At 43.2% G+C, this 21,714-nt stretch overlaps 1 protein-coding gene across 1 annotated transcript in view; it reads left to right on the top strand.

The window, feature by feature from the left end:
• Positions 1–12,233, top strand: part of LOC137323126 (solute carrier family 15 member 1-like) — a 35,959-nt gene extending 23,726 nt beyond the window's left edge. Inside the window, exons 16-23 of the mRNA XM_067986583.1 lie at positions 373–495; positions 1,464–1,613; positions 3,072–3,118; positions 3,798–3,905; positions 6,041–6,137; positions 8,763–8,909; positions 9,788–9,895; positions 11,291–12,233. Of these exons, the coding sequence (XP_067842684.1) occupies positions 373–495; positions 1,464–1,613; positions 3,072–3,118; positions 3,798–3,905; positions 6,041–6,137; positions 8,763–8,909; positions 9,788–9,895; positions 11,291–11,488 (978 nt within the window). The 3' untranslated portion in view covers positions 11,489–12,233. The remainder of the gene's footprint in view (positions 1–372; positions 496–1,463; positions 1,614–3,071; positions 3,119–3,797; positions 3,906–6,040; positions 6,138–8,762; positions 8,910–9,787; positions 9,896–11,290) is intronic.
• The last annotated feature ends 9,481 nt before the right edge of the window (positions 12,234–21,714 follow it).

The following is a 21,714-nucleotide window of genomic DNA, read 5'->3' as shown; positions in this document are numbered from 1 at the left end:
GTGTAAAGCTGTGAATCCCAGTAAAATAGAATTCTACGGATTACAATGCAGAAGGAGGCCATTCAGCCATTGCACCTGTGCTGTTCAACTGGAACTATCTATTCCAATCCCATCTCCCTGCCCTTTCTCTGAATGAAACTAATAATGAACATTTTGGAATGAATAACGGAGACTTTCATAGCTCCATGCCCAGGGCAGACATCACTGTGACACCTTTAAAGAAGCTTTCTTTTTAGTCATTAAGACATTTTTTTTTAAATGCCCAATCGCACCCTGTTGATGGAGCTGATGTGGTATAGAAGATAAGGTGGTCAGTGTAAATAACGGTTAGAATGTATGTTCCTATCTACATCTTGTTCCTTTCTCTTGTAGAAAACTCTTCCTACGTTCCCTGTCGGTGAGCAAAGTCAAATTAAAATCATCAATGCCGGCCGCTCGAGAGTCAACGTAACACTGGGCGAACCTCCCAATTCTTATTCAGTACTACCATCAGAGGTATGTCGTATCATAAACTATCTTCTAACAATCACTCTAAGATTTAACACCTAGCACTATGCGTTATTTAACACATGCAGTTAGCTACAGTCGAAACACAATCAGCACACCTGCTCCCAGTTGTTCTATTAGAGCACGTTTATACAGATGCAGTCATTCATAGAATCTTAGCAGAAGGAGGCCATTCGGCCCATCGTGCCTGTGCCGGCTCTTTGAAAGAGCTATCCAATTAGTCCCACTCCCCTGCTCTTTCCCCGTAGCCCTGCAAATTTTTCCTTTTCAAGTATTTATCCAATTTCCTTTTGAGAGTTATTTATTGAATCTGCTTCCACCGCCCTTTCGGGCAGTGCATTCCAGATCACAACAAATCGCTGCGTAAAAAAATTCTCCTCATCTCCCCCTCTGGTTCTTTTGCCAATTTCTTAAATCTGTGTCCTCTGGTTACCGACCCTCCTGCCAGTGGAAACAGTCTCTCCTTATTTACTCTATCAAAACCCCTTCATAATTTTGAAGACCTCCATTAAATCACCCCTTAACCTTCTCTGCTGTAGGGAGAACAATCCCAGCTTCTCCGGTCTCATTGTAAAATGCGAGTTTTATTTTAAAAAGTCTAAAACCTTCTAAATGAATTGTACCAATTTTAATAATTTCGAAATGATTAGAGGACGTCAGTGGAAATTAGAACGATCCGAGTCGTTTAATTTCCCTAAAATTGAAGGAACAGTGGTATGTGACCAAGTTACGAAGGAGTGTGAGTTGGAGGGGAATTTTGAGGTGGTGGTGTTCCCGTGATGTTGCTGCTCTTGTCGTCCTCAGTGATAGGGGTCACGAGGCTGGGAGGCAGTCAAAGTAAACCCTAATACTTAAATCTAGAATCACTAAACAACTGATACCTTCAAAAACAAACCTGTATCTTGAGAATTATTTGCTTTTTCTGTCAACATAATACTTAGCTCTTTCTTCTCCAGGGAACTGAATATATCACAGTTACAGCGAGCGGTGTAAAGAATATTGAGGTTCTGTATGGAAACATGACATTAAATCATCCATTCAACATTAGTGAAGAATCTCGTCACACGCTCTTAGTAACAAACTATCCAGACGTTGCTTTGGAATTGGTTAGTATATTTCTGCGGATAACATGGGTGAATTGCAAGCACCCTTGTGATTTTTAAAAATATATATTAAAGGTAAAGTGCCTCTATGCGAATACTTCTAAAACATGAATTTCTATTTTACTAACAAGAGTACGATCTGGATCGCAAATAAAACGTGACATCTATGAGTGTAGTGAGTCTGCTATTTTAGCTCTGGTACCTTAGTTTGAATCCAGCCCTAGTTCAATGAGATGAAAGTCCTCTCTCTCTCTGTGCTGGCTTGAAGTATGAAATGAATTTGGGCAGTCGAAAACCGGTTCTTAGTGAGTGTGAGACCTTAGTGGAAACAGCCGGTCATTTTGGAGAAGCTGGTAATTTCACTCCGAGAGACCCCAGGATGTCTGATGTGAGATGTGCAAAACTTGTAGTGAAGTCATGCTGATAAAGGCATATTATTGGTGTAAGCTAAGGGGATCTTTACTCTGCAAATTACTATGTTATGCTTGACCTGCGAGCACCTTATGATAAGAGCAAGTGACGTTAAGTGTAGAAATGTTCCATTCTCCAGCATGGACACCTCTCACATTAACAGGAGAAATAAAGCTATAGGATGGTCTTACTTACGCCAAGGAGCATACGTACAATCTACCTACATTTTAACTATTAGATCACGTACACAATGACACAGGTAAACAGTCTAATGTTAGTTATACTTTTGTGTTGATGAGAGGGAAATTACTCCAGTTTAGCAGATGTGTTACATACCTTAGTCCATGTAATATTATGCCATATGCTTTGAACAGGAGTGCTATTGTACCATATAATTTGGACTAAGGTGATATTTGTTTTTACATCGCTGTACATCACAGGATAAGGCATAAGCTGCCTATATTCATGTGCAGCATGTACCACTAAATATGAAATTCATTAGACATTGTTTCCATGTTTTATTTTGATATCTGAGTTATTCTGCAATTTAACACCCAGACGATTAAGAAGAAAAAGTAGGGAGCTGGTTGGGAGGTAGGAGACAGAGAGAGTAGGGTATGTACACTGAGATTGGGGAACCACAAGTACAAATCTGCATCTCGCTCCACCATATAGCAACCCAGTGGAACCTCACTCATTAATTTTCCTCCCTATTAGATGTCGTCTTGTACTCTTCCAATCTCAGCGGGTCAGTAAATGATATGCATCCAGGGCTTTCCATATGCAGGTCTGAGGTGAATACTGCATTGCCCACGAGGGCAATACAGATTGTAGCTCACCAATGTTTGTGATTCAGATTAGGGGCTCACCTGGAAAAGATTCTTAGGTGCAATCTAAGTCCCGTCAATCTAGAGTACAGCGTGTTAGTGCTATAACTTATTGTGTCACCAGTCCATTGATAGATCAGAACAAAGGAAGCAGTTCATAATGATTGTGTAACTGCAATATATTTTGAAGCTAATGTAAAAATCTATGATCCTCTTTTGTCAGCTGAATGATATTGAAGCCAAACCAGAGGAAGGAAAAAATGCTATCAGGTATGTTTCCTCATACTGGCTTCCCACCTAGCACCCTCTGTAAACTTGAGCTCATCCAAAACTCTGCTGCCCGTATTCCTAACTCGCAGCAAGTCCCGTTCACCCATCTCCTCTTTGCTCGCTGACCTACATTGGCTCCCGGTCCGGCAACAATTCGATTTTAAAATTCTCATCCTTGCGTTCAAATCCCTCCATGGCCTCGCCTCTCCCCAACTCTGTAACCTCCTCCAGCCCTACAGCCCTCCGAGATCTCTGCGCTCCTCCAATTCTGGCCTCTTGCGCAGCCCCGATTTTAATCGCTCCACCATTGGCGGCCGTGCCTTCAGCTGCCTGGGCCCTAAGCTCTGGAATTCCCTCCCGAAATCTCTCCACCTCTCTACCTCTCTCTCCTCCTTTAAGACGCTGCTTACGACCTGCCTCTTTGACTAAGCTTTTGGTCACCTGTCCTAATATCTCCTTATGTCAAAATTTGTTTGATAATCTCTCCTGTGAGGTGCCTTGGGATGTTTTACTACATTAAAGGCGCTATATAAATGCAAGTTGTTGTTGTTGTCCATTATGACTCTCTCGTCTATTTTTTGCTAATCTGAATTCAGCATATTGATCCTGATTTTGTAATGTTCTTGTATTTTTGCATATTTAATAGTTTTGAAAGTAATTAAATGTGGCTTCTTTCCAGATTTGTGACTGGATTACCAAATGTTGGCACCGTCACGATGGATGGTGTTGATTTTGGAAGTTTGGATGGATTATCTGCGTCAAACTATTCATTGTTTACTAAAGGAAAGTAAGTGATCCTCTCGGTAATAATAAAACTTCAGCCATGCAAGTGAAAATGGCTGCCTTTTTACCCAAATGCCGTAAGCATGTTGGGGGAGGCTTGATGGACTAGTTGGTCTTTTCCTGCCCCTCAATTTCGTCTGTTCGTAGATATAACCTTCCATAAAGTTATAGAATGGTTTTACTTATCCCAAGGAGCATATGTACAATCTACCTACATTTTCACTATTGGATCACGTTCACAGTGACACAGATAAACGGTCCAATGTTAGTTATGCTGCTACTTCTGTGTTGATGAGAGGGAAATCAGTCCAGTTCAGCAGATGTGTTACATCCTGGAAACATATTTTAGCCCGTGTTATTCCATGTAATATTACATCACGTGCGTTGAACAGGAGTACAATTGTAGCATATAATTTGAACTACAGCTATATTTGTTTTTACATCGCTGTACATCACAGGATAATGCATAAGCTGCCTACATACGTGTAAATATCACCAAGACAGCATGTACCACTAAATATGAAATTCATTAGACATTGCGTCCAAGTACACAGACATAGTTTTGTTTCGATTTCTGAGTTATTCTGCTATTTAACACCCAGATGATTAAGAAGAAAAGCTAAGGAATTGGTTGGGGGGTGGGGTAGGAGACAGAGTAGGGATAATGGGTATGTAGGCAAATTGGCAGGATGTGACTAGTGGTGTCCCCCCGAGGATCTGGACTGGGGCCTCAGCTTTTCACTATATTTATCAATGACTTGGATGAAGGAATAGAAAGCCGTATATCCAAGTTTGCTGGTGGCACTAACTTAGGTGGCACAGTAAAAGTGTAGATGGGAGCAGAAAGTTACAAAGGACATTGATAGATTAAGTGAGTGGGTAAAACTGTGGCAGATGGAGTTCAATGTGGGGATGTGAGACCTGAGAAAGATAGATCAGAGTATTTTCTAAATGGTGAGAATCCAGGAACTGTGGATGAGCAGAGAGATTTAGGGGTTCAAGTACAGAAATCACTAAAAACTAGTGGATAGGTACAAAAAATAATTTAAAAGGCTAATGGAACTTTTTTTTATTCGCTCATGGGATGTGGGCGTCGCTGGCGAGGCCGGCATTTATTGCCCATCCCTAATTGCCTTTAACCTTTATCTCAAATGGGCTGGAATACAAAGGGGTGGAAGTTATGTTTCAGTTGTACAGAGCCTTGGTCAGACCCCATCTGGAGAAATGCGTTCAGTTCTGGGCACCGCACCTCAAGAAGGATATATTGACCTTGGAGGGGGTGCAGTACAGATTCACCAGAATGATACCGGTGTTAAAAGGATTAAATTATGAGGACAAGTTGCATAGACTAGGCTTGTATTTCCTTGAGTATAGAAGATTAAGGAGTGATCAAATTGAGGTGTTTAAGATGATTAAAGGATTTGAAAGGACAGATAGAGAGAAACTATTTCCTCTGGTGGGGGGAGTCCAGAACAAGGGGGCATAACTTTAAAATTAGAGCTAGGCCTTTCAGGGGTGATGTCAGGAAGCACTTCTTCACACAAAGGGGAGTGGAAATCTGGAACTCTCTCCCCCCAGAAAGTTGTTGAGGCTGGGGGTCAATTGAAAATTTCAAAACTGAGATTGATGGATTTTTGTTAGGCAAGGGTATTAAAGGTTACAGGACCAAGGTGGGTAAATGGAGTTAAGATACAGATCAGCCATGATCTAATTGAATGGCGGAACAGACTCAAAGGGCTGAATGGCCTGCTCCTGTTCACAGGCAGGTAAATCGGGAGACAGCTAAGATCTGAAGTTGCCAAAGTCAGTTTTTAGATCAGAGGACTGAGGCAAATTCAACAACCCTGCCCTCCCAACAGTTTGAAGGGAGTGCAGGTTGCAGAATCATGATGAGGATTTTGTAACCATAATCTTCAACCACACTCCCTTCAAGAGCTGTTTCCCACTAGGGGCAAGGGATCGCTGAATTTATCCCATTGTTTCCTGAAGTTTGCATTCAATTTGGTTGGAGTAACACAGGACGGCAAAGCGGGAAAGGCAATAGTGGGAATCAGAGCAAAGAGGGGCCATGCGAACCAAATATTGTTGTGAAATATTCTGCAAATTTGAGTTTCTAATTTTGTTATCTTTTTGGCTTAGGAAAAATATCACAGTTAATATAAACGGAACGACGTGTTCACAATTATCAAATGAATTTGGTTACGGAAGCTCTTTCACAATCCTCATTAATGAAACGGTTGGTAGAACACGATGTGTCTTGCTGTTTTCCTCGAATGTGAAAAGTTTATTTGGATTTTATTCCTAAAACAGTTGCTCCCAGCTAAAACCTTCATCCCTATCTCTGTAACCTCCTCCAGCCCTACAACCCTCCGAGATCTCTGCGCTCCTCCAATTCTGGCTTCTTGCGTATCCCCGATTCCCTTCGCTCCACCATTGACGGCCGTGCCTTCTGCTGCCTAGGACCTGAGCTCTGGAGTTCCCTCCCTAAACCTCTCTACCTCTCTCTCTCCTCCTTTAAGACGCTCCTTCAAACCTACCTCTTTGACCAAGCTTTTGGTCACCTGTCCTAATATCTCCTTATGAAGTTCAGTGTCAAATTTTGACTGAAGTGCCTTGGAATGTTTTACTACATTAAAGGCGCTATATAAATGCAACTTCTTGTTGTTTTAAATAGCTGAATATCTGGTTGTACTAATGATAGTGTTCCGGCAATGAAATGTTAGTCTTGAACACAAAGCTGCTATTATACTTTTTTGGAATGTTTACTAAAATCTACATCGATGCAGGTGAACTGGTCATGTAACATGTTTCTGCATCAATATATTGCACCTCAGGATACAAAGCTAATGAGTTCCTGACCCTAGCCAGGGTATCGGAAGATACTGACTGGAGAGAAGTTTGGAAACACTTCTTCAAGTAAAGGATGGTAGAAGTGTGGAATTCTCTCCCACAGAAAGCAGTAGACGCTAGCTCAATTAATCATTTTAAATCTGAAATCGCTAGATTTTTGCTAGCCAAGGGTGTTAATTGTATCCATGTGATTTATGTCAATTAGTGTTAATTGTATTCAGGTGGTGGGTATCAACTGGGGACTCTCGTATCCATTTATAGGAGAGGGCTTATCTAGGGGGTGCACGATGCGTTTTTTTTAATACGTTCATGGGATGTGGGCATCGCTGGCAAGGCCAGCATTTATTGCCCATCCATGATTGGCCTTGAGAAGGTGGTGGTGAGCCGCCTTCTTGAACCGCTGCAGTCCGTGTGGTGACGGTTCTCCCACAGTGCTGTTAGGTAGGGAGTTCCAGGATTTTTACCCAGCGACGATGAAGGAATGGCGATATATTTCCAAGTCGGGATGGTGTGTGACTTGGAGGGGAACGTGCAGGTGGTGTTGTTCCCATGTGCCTGCTGCTCTTGTCCTTCTAGGTGGTAGAGGTCGCGGGTTTGGGAGGTGCTGTCGAAGAAGCCTTGGCTGTTGCTGCAGTGCATCCTGTAGATGGGGGGATCTCTGAGAATAAAGGCTTGGAAGCAACTGAAGACTAGGCTCTAGTATGTTATCCTTCACCAGCTGGCTATTCGACTTTTTAAAAAAGGATATTATGGGATATGGAGGCAAGGCAGAGTTAGGATACAGATCAGCCATGGTCTCATTGAATGGTGGAACAGGTTCGAGGGACTGACTGGCCTACTCCTGTCCCTCTGTTCCTATGTGGGCAAAGTATTTACCCACAGAAATTATTGCTTGTTTATAGAATGACATTGACAGTTGCCTGGGAATGGGGAAACTCATCACCTTCCTGGTCAGAGAACCTAAACAGACAGGGAGAACACAAAATCATTTTAAAGATTCTTTAAATGAGTAACAACAATTCAAACACTTCAAAAGAAAGAACTTGCATTTATATAGTGCCTTTCATGACCTCAGGATGTCCCAAAGCGCTCTACAAACAATTAAGTACTTTTTTGAAGTGTAGTCACTGTTGGAATGTAGAAAACGCGGCAGCCAATTTGCGCACAGCAAGATCCCACAAACAGCAATGAGATAAATGACCGGATAATCCGTTTTAGTGATGTTGGTTGAGGGATAAATGTTGGCCAGGACAAGGTTTAATGCGACCTTGGTGTTTTTTCAAAATAAATGCCTAATTTTAATAGTTTATGAGAAAACCAAGCATATGTGAACTTTGAACTGCTGCAAAATCGACTATTGAAATTAGAAAGAAGAAGCATTGACTTCTAAAATATACCATTATCCATTCTGAGAAAATATCTGGCCCAAAACGGTTAAATTATGAGGTCAGGTTGCATAGACTAGGCTTGTATTCCCTCGAGTGTAGAAGATTAAGGGGTGATCTAATTGAGGTGTTTAAGATGATTAAAAGATTTGATAGGGTAGATAGAGAGAAACTATTTCCTCTGGTGGGAGAGTCCAGAACAAGGGGACATAACCTTAAAATTAGAGCTAGGCCATTCAGGGGTGATGTCAGGAAGCACTTCTTCACACAAAGGGGAGTGGAAATCTGGACCTCTTTCCCCTAAAAAGCTGTTGAGGCTGGGGGTCAATTGAAAATTTCAAAACTGAGATTGATAGATTTTTGTTAGGCAAGGGTATTAAGGGTTAGGGAACCAAGGCGGGTAAATGGAGTTAAGATACAGATCAGCCATGATCTAACTGAATGGTGGAACAGGCTCGAGAGGCTGAATGGTCTCCTCCTGTTCCTATGTTCCTATAGTCTTAAGATGCATATTTATTGTATCCAGCCTTTCTTAGTGGGGTAAGGTTAATAAAGACATTATGACTTTCAAGCTATGTGATATTATTTCCATGTTGGTGACAATGTTGTATATTTTCTTTGTTCAGTGTATCAACAATACATTTGGATTAGATTACTTTGAAGACATCAAGCCAAACAGTTATCACATGGCATGGCAGATTCCCCAATACCTCCTCATCACGTGTGGTGAAGTGGTTTTCTCCGTCACTGGTCTGGAGTTCTCCTACTCGCAGGTGGGTAACAATTCCACAACAGCAAAAAGTTTGGAGCGTTGTGAATTTCCAGTATGTCTGCCGTTCAGTGTCTGAAGGCTGTGCCATCAGTAGATAGCATGGAGTGAGAGAAAGTATTTGGGCCATTAAAGCCTGACCCTTCCAAGAGACCCATGTGCTGTCCGCTCAGACCTTCCAATAAGGGTTAACCCTTTTATCCAGGTTGATAGATAACTAATATTGTATCATGCATTGCTAAACCCTGATCAATTATGTTCCAAAGATCAATTATCCATTGCCCCTGTCGGATTGAATCCATAATATTCCATGTGTATTTCTATACTTACAGGCTTCAGTGCTGTTAGGAACCCAATCACTTTTTAAGAAGGAGCTAATGTACTTTAGGAGCATGTAGATAGGTTAATGGATTGGACAGAAAGATGTCAGATGAAATATAATGTGAATTACATAGAATGTTACAGCACAGAAACAGGCCATTCGGCCCAACTGGTCTGTGCTGGTGTTTATGCTCCATACGAGCCTCCTCCCACCTTACTTCATCTCACCCTATCAGCATATCCTTCTATTCCTTCCTCCCTCATGTACTAGGGTGAGATGACGTAAGTTGGGAGGAGGCTCGTGTGGAGCATAAATGCCAGCGTAGATCCGATGGGCCGAATGTCCCGAGTGTGTGCTGTAAAATTCCATGTAATTCTACAGGAACGGCTGTGACGACAAGGCGCTTCATTCATTATCTTACAGTAGCAGCAATTTTACTCTCTATATCCTCTTGAATGTTTGTTACCGTATTAACAATTACAATAAGTTTTTGCGTTCTGTACCTCTCGTCACATACTAAAAGAGTTGTTTTTATTTCATTTCTTGTGATTGTTTTCTAGGCCCCTCCTAACATGAAGTCTGTACTCCAGGCTGGTTGGCTCTTGACTAATGCATTCGGTAACATCATTGTGCTGATAGTGGCTGAAGCGTCAACGATTCAGGATCAGGTATGCGAATAATGGGGAATAACTAAATCCGCAGAGCACCGCTGGGTGGAAGTGCTGCACCACAAAGTTATACTTTTAATTCTGGGCCGACAAAGTGGCATTGGGTAAATAGAACTACACTATCCCCCCACCTGGAAGAGGAAAGCTGTATGAAATGACAGCCAACTGAGCGTGTTGTGACAGTGTAAGATAATTGGTATAAAATTGGAAAACCTACTCAGAAATCACAAGATGTCTGCTGTGGGAAATGTAGAAATGTCACATTGGTGTAGTTGGCGTATTTTCCTGAGGGTTGGGGCCGAGGGACATTGGCGGGGGTAGTGTAGGGGGAACTCCACTCTGCATCTAGCAATAGTGCACTCGCCCCTTGAGAATGCAATAGGGAGGAAGAAAGCTAAAAGGAAACCCTTTCTTAAAAAAAAAGTAGAGAGCCAAGAAAAGATGTTTAGTGCATGTATACAGTGTTTATGGGATGTCCAAAGCTATTATGCAAATTAATAACTACAATCCTGACATCTTTTGGAGTTCCACAACACAGCTCAGGTTCTCAGAAGCCTACCATTTAAACGGAAATACAAAGCTTTCTCTTGATGCATTCTGTTACCTTAGAGAATTCCCATGGGGTCCTCTCACCATCCCACCAGAACTTTGGCAGAAGAACAGCGGAAACCCTGGAAAAAAAAATGGATGCGAGAGGCCGTTTGGTCCATTTCTCCGGGGTTCCGCTGTAGTTCTGGCAGGAAATCCGTGGGGGCGGGGGGGGAGAAAAACGCCAGTGAAATCCCAGGCGTCCGAGTTGGTGGTCAGCACAAAGTGGTTTTGGCGTCACACCGATGCTAAAGTCGTGTAGTGTGAATCGGGTGTTAAGTCCTGAACTGACTCCAATACGAAGCAGGGGTTGGGTTCTAACTGCAGCGTGATGCGAATGGACCCCTATAATGCAAAAGGTTCCCAATGGTCAATTGTATCAATGGGATTTTTGGGACATGGGACAGATACTAAGAGAGAAAGAACTTGCATTTATATAGCGTCTTTCACCTCGCCAGGACGTCCCAAAATGCTTCACAGCCAACTACTACTACTTGAAGTGTAAACAATTTTACAACACCAAGTTATAGTCCAGCGATTTTATTTTAAATTCACAAGCTTTCGGAGGCTTCCTCCTTCGTCAGGTGAACATCGTTCACCTGAGGAAGGAGGAAGCCTCCGAAAGCTTGTGAATTTAAAATAAAATTGCTGGACTATAACTTGGTGTTGTAAAATTGTTTACAATTGTCAACCCCAGTCCATCACCGGCATCTCCACATCATGACTTGAAGTGTAGTCACTGTTGTAATGGAGGAAACCCAGCTTTGTGCCAATGCTAATTAATATTGTGTTTTCTTCCTCGTACAGTGGGCTGAATATATCTTATTTGCTGCCCTATTGATGACAGTTTGCGTCATATTCGCCATCATGGCCTATTTCTACACTTACGTGGACCCCAAGCAAGTGGAAGCTGAGTTTGAGGAAAAGGAAAGAGCAAGGAAGAAAGCGGAGGAGTTAGAGAGACCGTCGGATTACGAGAATAGTGTCCAACAATCAAAATTCTAAATGGACCAAACAAAACATTTTCACAGAGTTTAACTTGGACATAGCTTCAGTGTGGGTGGAAATCATGGGCTGAGAATAACTCATCTCCAGAAGGCCTGCCTTTATAAGAAATGCAAATGTCACCCCTGCATTGATATCCTGGTAATTGTGTTAAAAGTCTCGCCCAATGAATATTTTTCATACCCTTTCAAATATACTAGCCAGTGTTTCAGTATTATTTCTAATAGCTGGAATATGACTGAATAAACAAATAGTAAACATTTGGAACTGAATTGCTCATCGGAATTTTCGGTATTTTTCATATTTCTTGCCGTGTGATAGTTTGATGTTCAAATTTTCAGTGCAAGCATCTGGTGGCAACTATATTATGTATGATAAATTTATAATTCTCTCTATATTTTTTTACCAAAGATATTGTAATATTTCAAGAATGTATTTGTTATTGTTAATTCTATGTATTATGGCACATCCAATCAAAACTTTAAACACCAGGGAATTGAAAGACGAAACAATCAATCGCCCCGGAGGTATTTTAATTTACTGTACTTGACTGTTTTGTTTTTTAAAACTGGATCCTGCCCTTGCTGAAAAGGAGTTCACCAAAGTAGTACACACGCCAAGGCCAATAGATTCTATCTGAAGCAATCTGAATGCTTGTTGAAGGAGTGTGTGGAGGATGTATTTTTAAAGAGTCATGAATGTTGAAGAAGGCATTAAACCTGATAATAAAGGTGAAGTGTATTTATGTGTATTCAAAGTTAGCTTTGAATTTAAAAAAACAATACTTTTTTTAATTGCATTTATTTGTCTTATTGTCACTTAGCTGGAAAAAATAGTCCCCGAGTTATTTTTTGCATTTCGACTATGCAGTTGGTACAACCTATTTTTTAAAAATTCATTCTTGGGATGTGGGCGTCACAGGCAAGGCCGGCATTTATTGTTCATCCCCTCGTTGCCCCCTGAGAAGGTGGTGGTGAGCCGCCTTCTTGAACCGCTGCAGTCTGTGTGGTGAAGGGGCTCCCACAGTTGTTAGGTGGGGAGTTCCAGGATTTGGACCCTGCGACGATGAAGGAACGGCCGATATATGTCCAAGTCGGGATGGTGTGTGACTCGGAGGGGAACTTGGAGGCGATGGTGTTGTTCCCATGTGCCTGCTGCCCTTGTCCTTCTAGTTGGTGGAGGTTTGGGAGGTGCTGGGTGCATTCCACCATTCGCTTAGCCATCTGCTGCTTGGTTGTCTGTTGCCTTGGTTCTTTGCACGCCAACTAAAGAATAACTGTCAAGACGTCTGAACATTGCTCCATGTGAGAGACATGGTAACTTCGAAATCTGCAAGCACTCATGTAAGTGGCTGGTATGGTAAATGATGAAATGATGGATCAACAATTTCTTGGTCCAAATGGAAGTGGGAAGCAAATTTTGGTCGGAACTCTGGATGATTCTTCAGGACCAGACAGAATGCCACATCAAATATAATTAATCTACAGTAACGACTAGCAACTCATTAACTTTACAAACTGAACCTAACACTAACAACAATATCTTTTCACATAAGATATTTAAGAGGTTGAAAAGATTTGAACAGCGGATACATTAGTTTGTGGAGAACTAAATTAAGGTCTCAAATTTTTTTTTATTCGTTCATGGGATGTGGGCGTCGCTGGCGAGGCCGGCATTTATTGCCCCTTGAGAAGGTGGTGGTGAGCCGCCTTCTTGAGCCGCTGCAGTCCGTGTGGTGAAGGTTCTCCCACAGTCCTGTTAGGAAGGGAGTTCCAGGATTTTGACCCAGCGACGATGAAGGAACGGCGATATTGGAAATTGGAAACCTGTGAGAATTTAACTGGGCACTGGTGAGTAATTTGTTAACAAACCCATCAAGAAAGAACAAAATATCGGCATATTTATTAAATTCAAAATTATGAAGGGTTTGATAGAGTAAATAAGGAGAAACTGTTTCCAGTGGCTTCAAAGAGCCAGCACAGGCACGATGGGCTGAATGGCCTCCTTCAGCACTGTAACATACTATGGAACTATGGTAACTGGAGGACACAGATTTAAGGTATTTGGCAAAAGAACCAGAGAGGAGGTGAGGAGAATTTTTTTTTTTACACAGCGAGTTATAATGATCTGGAATGCGCTGCCTGAAAGGGCGGTGGAAGCAGATTCAATAGTAACTTTCCAAAGGGAATTGGATAAATACTTCAAGGGGAAAAATTTGCAGGGCTCTGGGGAAAGAGCAAGGGGAGTGGGACTAATCGAATAGCTCTTTCAAAGAGCCAGCACAGGCACTTGTAATCTTCCAGAATTCATTAGATTCTGGAAAGGTCCCAGCGGATTGGAAAACCGCAAACATAACACCCCTATTCAAGAAGGGAGTGAGACAGAAAGCAGGTAACTATAGACCAGTTAGCCTAACATCTGTCATTGGGAAAATGCTATAACCCATTATTAAGGAAATAGTAGCAGGACATTTGGAGACTCATAATACAATCAAGGAGAGTCAACATGGTTTTATGAAGGGGAAATCCTGTCTGACAAATTTATTAGAGTTCTTTGAGGAAGTAACGGGCAGGGTGGATAAAGGGGAACCAATGGATGCAGTATATTTGGATTTCCAAAAGGCATTCGATAAGGTGCCACATAAAAGATTACTGCACAAGATAAGAACTCATGGTGTTGGGGGTAATATACTGGCATGGATAGAGGATTGGCTAACTAACAGAAAACAAAGAGTCGGGATAAAAGGGTCATTTTCAAAATGGCAATCTGTAACTAGTGGGGTGCCGCAGGGCTCAGTGCTGGGGCCTCAACTATTTACAATATATATCAATGACTTGGATGAAGGAACAGAGTGTCCTGTGGCCAAATTTGCTGATGATACAAAGATAGGTGGAAAAGCAAGTTGCGATGAGGACACAAAGTGTCTGCAAAGGGATATTGACAGGTTAAGCGAATGGGCAAAAATTTGGCAGATGGAATATAATGTGGGAAAATGTGAAGTCATCCACTTTGGGAGGAAAAATAAAAAAGCAAAATATTATTTGAATGGAGAAATACTACAAAATACTGTGGTACAGAGGGATCTGGGTGTCCTCGTACATGAAACACAAAAAGTCAACATACAGGTGCAGCAGGTAATCCGGAAGGCAAACGGAATATTGGCCTTTATTTCTAAGGGAATGGAGTATGAATGCAGGGAAGTCATGCTACAATTGTACAGGGTGCTGGTGAGACCACACCCTGGAGTACTGTGTACAGTTCTGGTGCCCTTATTTAAGGAAGGACATACTTGCATTGGAGGCAGCTCAGAGAAGGTTCACTAGGTTGATTCCGGGTATGGAAGGGTTGTCTTATGAGGAAAGATTGAACAGGTTGGGTCTATACTCATTGGAGTTTAGAAGAATGAGAGGAGATCATATTGAAACATACAAGATTCTGAGGGGACTCGACAGGGTAGATGCTGAGAGGATGTTACCCCTCATGGGGGAAGCTAAAACTAGGGGACATAGTCTCAGAATAAGGGGTCGCCCGTTTAAGACGGAAATGAGGAGGAATTTCTTCTCCCAGAGGATCGGAATCTTTGGAATTCTTTACCCCAAAAAGCTATGGAGACTGAGTCATTGAATACATTCAAGACTGAGTTAGACAAATTTTTGATCAGCAAGGGAGTCAAAGGATATGGGGAAAAGGTGGGAAAGTGAAGTTGAGGTAAAAATCAGATCAGCCATGATCTCATTAAATGGCGGAGCAGGCTCGAGGGGCCGAATGGCCTACTCCTGCTCCTCTCTCTTATGGTCTTATAGGCATGATGGGCTGAATGGCCTGCTTCTGTGGCTGTATGATTCCATGATTTCCCTGAATAAACCTTGGTTTAAACCAACTTCAAACAAATGTTGAAGCTACTCCAGAATGTAAAGGGACATCCTCTGAGAAAGCGTTAACTGACCTTGTAGAACACCGCTGGACAAACTTTTAACAAGTTTTGTTATAAGCCCGGTTAATGGACAAGTTGCAAGAACTTATCCAAGTGGATACCACCAGCAGAGGGAGACCTTATTCTAACAGCTCTCACTTTTCAATAACTCGACTGTCGGCTGGAACGTCCCTGGGTTCAGATATAACATTTAACCCCCAATGATAAAAACAGATCTCTCCTGTTTGGCTCGTTGCCGAGATGCCCAAGAACCACAGTTTTCAAAGCCGATAAAGAGTCACTTGGACAAGTTTCACTTCTTTTCCCATTTCTTTTCTATTTGTACTAATGGAATCGGGAGAAACGGAACAAATAGCACACAGGAACTTGATGTGTTCGCAAAAAGAAGAGAACATTGAGTCTCTCGCCCTCTGTTCAAGAAGAAATGGTGGGGCTGCTGATAATTCAGGGCTAAAAGGGTTAAATTATGAGGACAGGTTGCACAGACTGGGCTTGTATTCCCTCGAGTATAGAAGATTAAGGGGTGATCTAATTGAGGTGTTTAAGATGATTAAAGGATTTGATAGGATAGATAGAGAGAAACTATTTCCTCTGGTGGGAGTCCAGAACAAGGGGGCATAACCTTAAAATTAGAGCCAGGCCGTTCAGGGGCGATGTCAGGAAGCACTTCTTCACACAAAGGGGAGTGGAAATCTGGAACTCTCTCCCCCCAAAATGCTGTTGAGGCTGGGGGTCAATTGAAAATTTCAAAACTGAGATTGATAGATTTTTGTAAGGCAAGGGTATTGTGGGTTACGGAACCAAGGGTGGATGGAATTAAGATACAGATCAGCCAATTGAATTGCGGAACAGGCTCGAGGGGCTGAATGGCCTACTCCTGTTCCTATGTTCCTGTGTAATGTGTGCTGGGGTTCTGCGTATTAACTAGATCAAATTTTAAAACGTGATTTCGGGGCTTTAGAAGGCAGAAAAACAAAAAGGCCGGAACAAATATATTAAAAAAAAGGAAAGCTACAAAAAGTGAGATTAGAAAGGCTAAGAGGTAGCACGAGAGAAAATGAGCAAAAAAATATAACGGGCAATAAAAAAGGCTTTGTGCAGGTACATTAATAGTAAGAGATAATCAGACTCAGGGTAGAGTTGCTAAGATATGAAGGGGACAAGCTTGGTGTGGGGGAGTGAGGGAATGACACAGATATTTAGAAAGAAGAAAGACCCACATTTATAAAGTGCCTTTCACGACCTCAGGATGTCTGGAAGCGTTTTATAGCCAATTAAGCACTTTCGAAGTGCAGTCACCAGCGTAATGTAGGAAACGGGGCAGCCAATTTGCACAGAGCAAGAAAGTAACGTCCTTCTGTTTTCACAGAAGAGGTGGAAATCAGGATTGCAAAACCACGATAGCTGTGTGTTTAAGGGTTTTTGCTTCGAGCTTGGCAAATAGCTGAACTCTGCTGCTCCATGTTACAGAGCTGCTCTGCTCCTAATGCCCACCAGAGGGACTTCAAACATCATCTTGATTTTAAAAAAATTGATCAATTCAAATTCCTGGCTTTCAAATTAATTTAAATAAGGATTGGGTGAGTCGAGATGGAATTCTGGAACTGACACTTATACATGAAGCAAGCATCTAATATGTTTGATACGTTGTCAGCTGTGATTTGTTTAATATAATTGCCGTCTGCGTAATTGTCCTGGTGCTGCCTTGTTTTGTACAATTTTTGATCTCACAGGGCTGTGTATCCCAGAGGCATTTTAGTTAAAAGAAAGACGATAATTGTCCACCTTTGTTTATTTTTCCTGATTCTTTTTTTTTTTGAGTGGGAACTTGCAATCAAATGATAGCTTTGATTCATATTTGAGTTTGGTTTTCCCAATAGGCAAGTTTCAGCTCTTTCCAGTGCGACGCTAGGTAGAGGGGTCCACGATGGTCGCGTTTTCCAGCGCACATGGGGAGCAAAAACAGTCGGGATACTTAGCCAATTTATCTGATGTGCCTCTTGCTAGCCGACCGCATTGAAGCTGGCCGTGGTAAAGCTCACAGAGCAGGCCGTCCCACCTGTTTTATTGCCGCTGATTTATTTTGGAAGATTTTTAGTTATGTAACATAAAGCCTTCATTCTGAATGATCCGGGGGGGGTGCTGCACTGTCTGAGGTGCCGCCTTTCGGATGAGACGTTAAACCGAGGCCCCGTCTGCCCTCTCAGGTGGACGTAAAAGATCCCACGGCCACTATTTCGAAGAAGAGCAGGGGGAATTCTTCCTGGTGTCCTGGGCCAATATTTATCCCTCAACCAATATCACTTAAAAACAGATTATCTGGTCATTATCACAATGCTGTTTGTGGGATCTTGCTGTGCGCAAATTTGTTGCCGCATTTCCTACATTACAGCAATGACCACACTTCAAAAAGTACTTCGTTGGCTGTGAAGAGCTTTGGTACGTCCAATCACCAAGTTCTTGATCCATCCGGAATAAAGAGGCAAGAATGGCTGTCATTGGAAGCTGACTAAAGACAACAAAAAATGTTGAAGTAGCGATCTGGAAGCTGGAATCTCTCCCGGCAAACGAGGCAGCTAAATGATCCCGTGATCCGGTGAGCTGCAGCTGAGAGCCCCCTTCACGAGCTCACAGACACCAATCCCACCAGAGTTTCACTGGTGGGTCCGGGACTGGGCGGGGCAGCTGCGATTTCGGCCTCCAACGCAGTGGGGATGGGTACGATGTCATTGGAGCAGCCCTTTGACCTTTTAACGTGGACCCCGCTTGCCTGGGGCGAGAGCCTTCCATAAAGCCAAAAACTGGTGTTAAAATGGTTTGTGGGGGGAGGGAGGAACAATGGGCGGAGCCCCCCTCCCCAATTCCCACCGGCTGGGCGGGCTGGATTAATATCGACCCTGACGTTTGTGACGTGTTAAAGATTGCTTAAAGGTTTTAGAAGTTCTGTGTTTAACAGAAGCAGCGTTATAAATATTATGGCAATGGTGTATGCGTCAGTGAGTCTGTCCCTGGGTCTTACAATATCAGGTCAGAGCATTAATAATTGATCAGCTGAAATATTATATATGTTCACATGACTGACCACGTAACGGCTGCCTGCCTGGCTGCAGACTGTTAAACTGAATCAAACTCAATGTGGGCAATGCCTCAGTGACCATTATGGTGATCGTAGGGTGTGCCAAACTCCCAACAATCCTCATACTAGCTAACGGCAGCCGGAGTTAGCCTGCTGACAACCTCAGACCCTCTTAAAATGCCTTTTTTCCTTCATTTCCTGTCTCAGAGAATTATCCCATCTTTACCGTTTTGTTACATCGATATTTTGCACGTGAATAATCTTACAATTTTCCATGGCTCCGTGCTTCTCCTTGTGCTCGCTGGCCTACATTGGCTCCCGGGCTGGCAACGTCCCGATTTTGAAATGCTTATCCTTGTTTTCAAACCCTTCCATGGCCTCGCCCCTCCCTATCTCTGTAACCTCCTCCGTCCTTACGTGGCTCGGTGTCAAATCTTGTTTGATCACGCACCTGTGAAGCGCCTTGGGATGTTTTACTACATTAAAGGTGCTACATAAATGCAAGTTGTAGTTGTTAAATAACTCCTATAACTGTGTACAATTGGTAATTTATCTCCACAGACTCACGCTAGTGGGGGCTGGAACATGCTAGTCACAGGTTGTCTAGTAATAAGAGTACAATTCATTGACTCTAGCAGATCTTCAAAGTGTCATTCATTAGCAGTAACAATTTGGGTTTAAAATATCAGGTATTTTTGGTATACGTCACTCTTCGAACAAACATTGCTCCAAATCTTTAAATGTATTTCCAAACTGTGTCACTGACTCTTGCTGATCATAAATGTCAATTTCCCTTTTGTTGACAGCTCTGCTCGAGTTCTTTTGGCAGACTGGGCTAATTAGTTCCCCGAGTGTCTGCCCTGATCCTTGGTGGTGCAGAGACTGGAGCATTTAATGCTCCCAGCCAGCCCAGTGAAGATGTGTTTCTGTTCACAGGTGTTCTACACTGTATTGCGCACAGGCCCGTGAGATTAGAGCTTGAAATTTGAGGTAACTCAGCTGAAACTGAAAACAAAAGCCTTGGCGTTAAGCTGTGGAAAAGGCCTGCATTTATATAGCGCCTCTCTCGACCTCATGACATCCTAAAACTCTTTACAGCCAATGAAATACTTTTTCGAAGTGTGGTCACTATTGTAATGTAGGTAAACGCAGCACCCAATTTGCGCATAGCAAGCTCCCACAAACAGCAATGAGATAAACGATCAGGTAATCTGTTGTTAGTGATGTTGGTTGAGGGATAAATATTGGCCAGCTGAGGCCTAACTGGTGATTTACGATTGTTTTGTGTGTAATTTTATCACTTGTGTTTAATAGGGTAGACGTAGAGAAGATGTTTCCACTTGCGGGGGAGACCAGAACTAGGGGCCATAAATATTAGTCACTAATAAATCCAATAGGGAATTCTGCTGACACTTCTTTACTCATAGAGTGGTGAGAAGATGGAACTCGCTACCACCAAGAAGTGGTTGAGGCGAATAGCATAGATGCATTTAAGGGGAAGCTAAATAAACACATAAGGGAGAAAGGAATAGAAGGATATGTGGATGGGGGTTAGTTGAAGTAGTGAGGGAGGAGGCTCGTATGGAGCATAAACACAGGTGTAGACCTGTTGAGCAAAATAGCCTCTTTCTGTGAAAGACTTGCATTTATATAAGAACATAAGAAATAGGAGCAGGAGTAGGCCAAACGGCCCCTCGGGCCTGCTCCGCCATTCAATCAGATCATGGCTGATCTTTGGCCTCAACTCCACTTTCCCGCCCGATCCCCACATCCCTTGATTCCCCCAGAGTCCAAAATCTATCTACCTCAGCCTTGAATATACTCATGATGTGGAGATGCCGGTGATGGACTGGGGTGGACAAATGTAAGGAGTCTTACAACACCAGGTTATAGTCCAACAGCTTTCACCTGGTGTTGTAAGACTCCTTACATTTGGATATACTCAACGGCTCAGCATCCGCAGCCCTGTGGGGTAGAGAATTCCAAAGATTCACAACCCTCTGAGTGAAGATATTCCTCCTCAGCTCAGTTTTGAATGGCCGACCCCTTATCCCGCGACTATGCCTCCTAGTTCTAGACTCTCCAGGCAGGACATGCAGGTGCAGCAGGTGATCAAGAAGGCCAACGGAATGTTGGCATTTATTGCTAGGGGGATAGAATATAAAAACAGGGAGGTATTGCTGCAGTTATATAAGGTATTGGTGAGACTGCACCTGGAATACTGCATACAGTTTTGGTCTCCATACTTAAGAAAAGACATACTTGCTCTCGAGGCAGCACAAAGAAGGTTCACTCGGTTAATCCCAGGGATGAGGGGGCGGACATATGAGGAGAGGTTGAGTAGATTGGGACTCTACTCATTGGAGTTCAGAAGAATGAGAGGCGATCTTATTGAAACATATAAGATTGTGAAGGGGCTTGATCGGGTGGATGCGGTAAGGATGTTCCCAAGGATGGGTGAAACTAGAACTTGGGGGCATAATCTTAGAATAAGGGGCTGCTCCTTCAAAACTGAGATGAGGGGAAACTTTTTCACTCAGAGGGTAGTAGGTCTGTGGAATTTGCTGCCCCAGGAAGCTGTGGAAGCTACATCATTAAATAAATTTAAAACAGAAATAGACAGTTTCCTAGAAGTAAAGGGAATTAGGGGTTACGGGGAGCGGGCAGGAAATTGGACATGAATTTAGATTTGAGGTTAGGATCAGATCGGCCATGATCTTATTGAATGGCGGAGCAGGCTCGAGGGGCCGATTGGCCTACTCCTGCTCCTATTTCTTACGTTCTTATGACATCCCAAAGCGCTTTACGGCCGATGAGGTACTTGTTGAAGTCACTGTTGTGATGTAGGAACCATTCTATGTAATTCTCTGTTGATTTGGTTGTGGGGAAGGGGACATTGAGTGATGTCCTGCTCTGGAGCAGCGCTCCCTTAGGGGAGGCTCCAGCCGGGAGCTGAAGATTAAGCCCCGCCCTCGCCCACAGCGCCCTCAGGCGGCCGGCGGCCGCTTCCCTGCACCGCGGTCCCTCGGATGACGTCAGACAGTAAGCCCCGCCCTCCTCCACCGCCGCCCACAGCGCCCTCAGGCGGCCGGCGGCCCCTTCCCAGCGCCGCGAAGTTCCAGCTGGATGACGCGTGATGTTAAGCCCCGCCCCTTCTCAGGCCCCGCCCCGTGACCGGCCGCCGCCCACGGCGCCCTCTGCCGGCCGGCCGGCGCC

Source organism: Heptranchias perlo, chromosome 6 (assembly GCF_035084215.1).
Source record: "Heptranchias perlo isolate sHepPer1 chromosome 6, sHepPer1.hap1, whole genome shotgun sequence".
In the NCBI taxonomy this organism is placed as follows: domain Eukaryota; kingdom Metazoa; phylum Chordata; class Chondrichthyes; order Hexanchiformes; family Hexanchidae; genus Heptranchias; species Heptranchias perlo.
The sequence above is the reverse complement of the archived record's forward strand: the minus strand, read 5'-3'. Positions and strand labels throughout refer to the sequence as shown.